Genomic DNA, 7573 nt, shown 5'->3' on the forward strand with positions numbered 1-7573 from the left:
CACTCCACCCAATCCCTATGCTTCTCTTATGCTGGGTAATACCAGCATGAGAGTTGTATCTGGATAGGCGCGGGGGACTTCTGGAGCCTTAGTGAGCATCGTGTAGCAGGAGAGGCACTGAGGTGGCGGACGTCAGGCTGCAGGTCGATCTTTTCTTCTTTATTTGTCCCCCCACGCTGCCTCAATCAATTTTGATGCTAGTGGTCAACACTGGAATATGCCATACAATGCCGTACATGGATCCACCTCAAAAATGCTCTGATAACCCTCCACCAACTAGGGGCAATTTCGAGGTTTTATTGACTGTCCACAATACCAACAGAGAAAAAGCCAAAATACTCACAACAAATAGCCTACCGCTAAATTCCAAATAAATATCAGAGACAACTGCGAATACTCATATGCCCTCTGAGCCCAATTAGATTTTATTCAGGAAACTCCTGAAAAGTGAGCAATTCAGGCGTGTACATGAATGGACCTAGCCTGTCCTTAGGGTGCAACGCAAAACATTAAGATCAGATATGTTTTCTCCTTTGATACTGTTCAGTGTTACCTGGATTTAAAGGACATTACATTCACATATCAAGTATATGAAGTACAGGTACAGGTATGTTGGTGCAAACTGCATTTACACCTATTTTACCACAACCGTACTGTTATGTATTGGTGTAATCAGCACACACACGCAGGTACGACTGTTCTTTGTCCTGGCTGAACCAGGACAATTTATTGGTCAAACAAACCCCACCCCCAATAAACCAATTAACCCCAAGCACTATATAAGCACCAGCTGTGACAGCGCGATCCCTTTTGGGGCCATTCACATTCAGGTAAGACCAGCGCAGCGACCATATTACAAGTACAGTGGAGTTAAGAATTGGGCTTGCTTCTGTGGTTGAACAGACACCAGGGTTATTTTTGTGATAATTTGTAGTTAAAGTTGTTCATATTGGATAATATTACACAGAAAGAGGCACAAATACAGTTTGTGAAAGTTACTAACTATTAATAAGCAAACATTGATGCTAAACAAAATGAAAAAAAAACAGCATTATTAATTGTTTTTGCACGCTTCAAGTATTATTTACGTCTGATTTCTACCATAAAATTACACTTTTGTGCCCCTGGAGTGACACTTTTTTGAAGCTCCGGTGGGGCAATGTGCCGCAGCATATTTACAGGGCCATACAAAGCCACTTTGTGTGGCATTTCATGGCCTTGTGAAAATGTACCCCTTTTACGAAGAAAACTGCGTGAAAGGGGCATTCCATGGGTGTTGCTCTGGGTGTTCCCACACAACATCCATGGAATCTGAAACATTCCCAGATTTACAAGGAATCATAAACCTGGGAATCCAATAGATTCGAATGCCACCCTAAAGATGGCATTAGGGCGGCACAATGAAGAGAAATACTTTTATTTCTCCTCGTTTTTTCCTCTTTTTATGTGAGCTGTATTCTGTAACATAAGTAGAAAGAGAAAAACACTTCTTGTGTTTGTTTTTGTGCAGGAAGTTGTCCCTTCCAGCACAAGAACAAGAACAATCTATTTATTTATTCAATTTATTTATTTAAGGTTTTTGTAGAGCGCGTAGTAACTAACCCTGAGCGGAGTGGGCGGAGTGGGGCTTCGCGGAGCTACACGAAGTGGGCGAGAAACTACGCCCACCTCCGCACTCCGCGTAGCCCCACTACGCAAACACCACTGGCCGCCAGCCCCGCCACCCGCCTCCCTCCCGCCCTCCCTAAATACATTCAATTAAAGGAGTCAAATAATTAAAACGCACTTACCTTGCCCGCCGCTGCCCGCCGCGTCCCCGGGGCTCGCCATCTTCCGTCTTCCGTCTTGTTTACTAATGCGCATGCGCGGGCGGCCGCGCATGCGCATTTCTCACGAGGAGCGTGCGTAGTGCCGCCTGGCTACGCCCGCTCCGCAAAATGCGGAGTAGGCGGCACTACGCACACTCCGTGCACGGAGCGTAGCTGGCCGCCCACCCCTAGTAGTAACCCGTGAGCATCCCAGCGCTGGAAACCTAGAAAGTCAGGAGGGAGCAGTAGCAAGGAAGAAGGAAAGATCAGGGAAAAAGGAGAGTTTTCAGTGATTTTCGAAAGTGGAGGAGATTTGGTTCTGTTCTCAATTTCCGGGGGAGAGTATTCCAGTGATTCGCCGTGTTCACAGAAAAGCGGCGTCCCCCAGAACGGGCTTTTTTCACTCTGTGTACTGCGATGAAATTCTCGTTGTCCGACCGGAGTGATCTGGTAGATTTGTAGGGAGTGATAAAGTTTTTGATGATGGGGGGGCCTTTGTTATGCAGGAGTTTATGTGCCAGGCAGAGAGCCTTAAACACCACTCTTTCTCTGACTGGCAGCCAGTGAAGTTGCTTCAAGGCCGGCTTTGCTGATGTTCTGGCCGGGGTGTTGGTGAGAAGTCGGGCAGCGGCATTCTGGATTCTCTGTAGGGTGTTAAAAGTGGCTTCGGGAGCTCCCAGGTAGATGGTATTGCTGTAGTCCAGCCTGGACAGAATAAGGCCTTGGATCAGCAGTTTCCGGGAAGTGGGAGGGAGCAGGGGAAGCACTTTCCTACATGACCTAAGAAGTCCAAAGCAGATATCCGGCGCTTTATTTTGCCTGGGTTCTGAAGGTCAAGTCTTTCTCAAGCCATATTCCCAGGCTCTTGACCTCAGCTTTTGGGACAGGGGGTTCACCTAGACAGACGGGCCAGATGTTGGGCGGCAGGGAGAGCCCTTTTTGTCCAAGAAGCAGAATTTCGGTCTTGGACCCGTTAAGTTTCGGAGCTGAGTTGTTCATCCATCCTTGGATTTCAGTAAGGCAGCTGTGGAGGTTGGATGGTTCTTGGTTGGGGTGGGAGAGGGTTACCACCAGCTGGGTGTCATCGGCGTAATTGATGATCGTCACTCCAAACGGGGTGACCACCACCTCCAGCGGGGACATGTAAACGTTGAATAACGTCGGGCTTAGTGACGAGCCCTGCGGCACTCCAAACCGGAGGGGAACTGCCGGGGAGTGGCTGTCATTTTCCCAGACTTGAAAGGATCGGTGATTGAGGAATGACGCGAGCCACTTCAGGGCCGTGCCCTTCACTCCGATATCTCCCAGACGCTGGATTAGAACCTGGTGGTTAACAGTGTCGAAGGCCACACTGAGGTCCAGGAGGATCACTGCCACTGATCCTCCTGTGTCTAGAATGCATCTGGCCTTCTCCACTGCCGCCAGGAGGGCGGTGTCAGTGCCCTGACCTGGGCGGAAACCCGTCTGAGAGCTCCTGAGCAGGTTGTTAGATTCTAAAAATAGCAACAGCTTTTTATTCACTAATTTCTCTGTGACTTTGCTATTCCCTGGGAGGAGGAAAATTGGCCTGTAATTGGCTAAGTCCTGAGGGTCCAGTGAGGGTTTTTTGAGGAGATCTTTAACAACAGCCGCTTTCCAGCTAGAAGGGACTTCTCCTTGAAGTAAGGAGGCGTTAATCAGGGCAGTTAGCGGAGGGACAATAGTGGGGGCAACTTTCTTGAGGAAGCAAATGGGGACCGGGTCGCTGGGAGAACCACTCTTGATTGTGGCAAACATCGCGGCTACCTCTTTTGTAGTTACCGGGCCGAAGGTGTCAAGGTACGGAGCAGGGGTGTCATGAAGCAGCCTAATGAAGGGAGGAGGATTACAACTGTCAATGAAGGGGGGAGGATTACAACTGTCACCACCTGTGATACCGATTTCGATTGAGGGTAGGGAAGCGAGGATTTTTTGTATTTTCTCAACAAAAAATGTTGCCAATTTGTTACATTTGTCTTCCGCGGAGTTAGAGTCAAGGGATTTCGCTGGGGGATCTGGGACATGGAGAAGTTCTTTTAAAATAGTGAAAGTTTCCCTAGCAGAGCAGGAGGAGTTTTTATAGAATAAACTTTTGGTGTTACGGAGTGCGAGTTTGTAGGTTCTTATGGATATCCGTAACGCGTCTTTCTTGTCTGCAGACTTGTCCTTCCTCCATGCGCGTTCCGTCCTCTTACAATCCTTCCGTAGAACATTCAGTTCAGGGGTGTACCAGGGGGAAGGATTAACTCTCTTAGCTCGTTTAAGGGTACTAGATCGAGGTAAGAGGCTGTCCAATGATTGGGTGAGCCAGGCATTAAATTCAATAATCGGCGGGTATGGGGTCAAGTGTAGGGGGAGGGGTAGATTCCCTGAGCTTCAATGCCCATTCTTCCGGTACAAGTTTGTGCCAGTGTCTGGTGAGGGCCCGGGCTTTAGGCAGTTGAAGTGGAGGAGTCTCGAGATGCCAGTCAATAGGGATCAGAAAGTGGTCTGTCCATGGGAGAGGGAGGGGCACGCGGGTTTTGAAGTCATGGATATCAGTGAAGATAGGGTCCAGAAGCTGGCCTTTGTCATGGATGGCCTGTGGATTCATTAAGCATAGGCCAACGGAAGAGAGATCCAGCAGCAATTTGGCTGCGGTGGTATCGGTGGGGTCCAAAAAATGGAGATTAAAATCCCCTAGGAGAAGGAAATTTGAAGATGTGGTTGCCCTAAGGGTGACGTGGTCAATGAGCCTGCTAGGGAACTCGGCAAGTGGGCATGGGTGTCGGTATACTAGCAACCCAGAAAGAGAGGTTGCAGGCGAGATCTGCAAAGTGAAATGGCAGCTTTCGCAATCTTTGATGTTGCCATTATTGATTCTGCAAGTAAGGTGATCTTTGTATATAATGGCCAGGCCACCTCCTCTGCCAAGAGGTCTGTTCAGGGAGCAGATTTGGTAGCCGGGTGGTAAGGCATTAACGATATCAAAATTGTTGTGAGGTGTAAGCCACGTTTCCCTAAGAAACAGAATGTCAATGGCGAGGTCTCGAATAAGGAGGTTTATCTCGTGGGCGTGTTTGACGAGGGACCTACAGTTGAGGAGGCCAAGTTGAGGGCAATGGCATTCTGCCTCAGCGCGGGGTGGGTTGCAGAGGTTGCAGCAAGTAAAGGGGTTATCTCCAGTATAGATGTATTTGCAATTAGAGTGTTTACGCGGGTTCAGTGCCAGGAGCCTGTCTTGGGTATAAGTTAGACGGCGCTTTGGAAAATTGGGCATGGTGACAGGGCCTAGGGCCGTTCGGGCCCGGACGGGCCCAGACTGGGTTGCCTTAGACGCGCCCGCTGCGCCCGTCCGCTGCGCGTCCGGTGTAAACACATTATTTTATAGGGAGAGTAGGGGCGTGGCCTCTGATGCAAGGGTGTGTCCCGTATCGGATTTCCCTCTCCCGCGTCAGCGCTGACCTCGGCTGCGCGAGGGGTCTAAGGTCAAGTGAGTGCCCAGGCGAGCGTCGCTCAAAGTAAGAAAAAGGTTTAAAATCGCAATATTACACAAGTTTAAAATTTGATGCCAAACAGCTAAAGTCTCCCGGCTGTACCTCAGGAGTGACTAGGTTCTAAACGCAGCTCGTATTCAGCGCGTTTAAGAAGGCAAAGGGGGAGTGGCTTAGGTCAAGAGGGCGTGGTTACCAGCGGGCGAGGAATAGCGCCTGCACCGGTTTCCCTCTCCCGCGTCAGCGCTGACCTCGGCTGCGCGGGTGGTCTAATGTCAAGTCAATGCCCAGGCGAGCGTCGCTCAAAGTAAGCGAAAGGTTTAAAATCACAATATTACACAAGTTCAAAATGTGATGGCAAACAGCTAATCACCCCTACAAAAAAGACATCCTTGCACCATGGCCAGAGGTAGCACATGACAGGCCATTCTGAGACTGCACAGAGGAAAAGGACTGGAATGCACCATATCTCATAGATAGGGCACATTCCTGCCCTGAGCAAAAACTTCATAATTGAAGACCTTAGTTAAAACACATTTCAACAAGCCTAAGTGTAGGAATGCTACAAAAAGGCAACCGTGAATTTATTTAAAGTCAAGAATGAATTAAGCGATAGGGAAAGTGCAAGTGCTTTAATAGGAAATAATGCCTTTTTCACTAAGGACAACCAGGAAGTGAATTAGTGATCTGCAGTGATAAATGAAAGGTGCAGCTCTCAACAAAGGACTATGAATATTATGGTTTTCCTCCTTCATCAATACCCTAAAATAACAACTATCTTAATATCTCAGAGCTCCAGATAATGCATCACAGGACCAGCGAAGGGCTGAATCAAACTTTTGCCTCCGAATTCTTCCTCCTTGGCTTCTCCGATCACCCACAGCTTCAGTCCACATTTTTCACCTTGTTCCTGCTGATTTACTTGATGGCTCTCCTGGGTAATATTTTGATTATCAGTATCATAGCTGCTAATGCTCATCTGCATACACCCATGTACTTTTTCCTGGGGAACCTTGCCACCTTGGACATCTGCTGCACCACCTCCATCATCCCCAAGATGCTGGAGACCCTGATGTCAGAAACAAAGTCCATTTCCTACTCAAGCTGCCTTACCCAGCTTTATTTTTGTTCTACGTTTCTGGGGACAGAGCTTCTCATTCTGGCACTTATGGCCTTTGATAGGTATGTGGCCATCTGTAACCCTCTTCGCTATACCAACATCATGAGTATGGAGTTCTGCCTCACCACGGTGATTGCCATATGGGTTTCAAGCTTGGTTGTCTCTTTTATCCACACCATCCTAATCACAAGGCTGTCCTTCTGTGAACGGATTGAACTGGACCACTTTTTTTGTGAAATACCACCAGTCCTCAAGGTTTCCTCCTCTGATACTCTCATTAATGACATTGTGATACTTGCAGCTGACGTGTTTTATGGCATGTTCTGCTTTCTCCTTATTGTCCTTTCATATATTTACATCCTTAGATCCGTTTTCAAGATGCCCTCAGCTGCCAACAAAAGAAAGGCCTTTGCCACTTGTTCCTCTCACCTCATGGTTGTTACCTTGTTCTATGGAGGCATTATCTACACCTATGTACGACCAGCCCTCAATGTCACTGGTGAAAAGGACAAGGTGGCATCTGTTGTATATGCTGTTGTTTCCCCAGTAATGAACCCAATAATCTACAGTCTCAGGAACAAGGAAGTGAAAGGGGCACTTGCTAAAATGATGCAGTTGAAAATATGGTCTTCAAAAATGTAACATACTATGAAAAAAGACATTTTCCAAGAATTTCGTAATATGACGTATTGCAGACTTTGAAATTGCAGCACTAAATCACAGACAAATGTTTATGTTGCACAGGTTGTAATAGCGCCTATCTAGTTATGATTAGATCGGGGTTTCCATTTCTAATTAGCTTTCACTCGGTGAAACAAATCTGTATGAAATTTTCCACAAAAATGTCATCCTTTTTGAGTTCAGCTTGGCAATTTTTATGTAGATCCGTTGAGCAAGAGCCCAAACATTTGGGGATTGGGGGAGGATCAAAAGAGTGATTTATTTTTCTTTTTAATTAAAAAGGGATACTATTAATGGAGTTACACTAAACCTATCATGTAATCAGTAGAACTCTACCCAACGATGCTCCGCTTGGTTCGGAGCAAGTTTGTTCAGTAGTTTTTGAGAAATTAACATTCTTTTTTTGTGTTCAACACGAAAGGCTTAAGTAGAAGAGATATCCAGACCATTCATTTGCGGTCATCCATTGTGTG

At 47.2% G+C, this 7573-nt stretch overlaps 1 protein-coding gene across 1 annotated transcript; it reads left to right on the forward strand.

Moving 5' to 3' along the window:
• The first annotated feature begins 6101 nt into the window (after positions 1–6101).
• On the forward strand, positions 6102–7061 carry LOC147734831 (olfactory receptor 13A1-like). The gene has a single exon (XM_086952494.1). The coding sequence runs from the start codon at positions 6102–6104 to the stop codon at positions 7059–7061; it is 960 nt and encodes a 319-aa protein (XP_086808620.1).
• Positions 7062–7573: the final 512 nt, after the last annotated feature.

Source organism: Lissotriton vulgaris, chromosome 1_2, assembly GCF_964263255.1.
Source record: "Lissotriton vulgaris chromosome 1_2, aLisVul1.2, whole genome shotgun sequence".
Lineage (NCBI taxonomy): Eukaryota > Metazoa > Chordata > Amphibia > Caudata > Salamandridae > Lissotriton > Lissotriton vulgaris.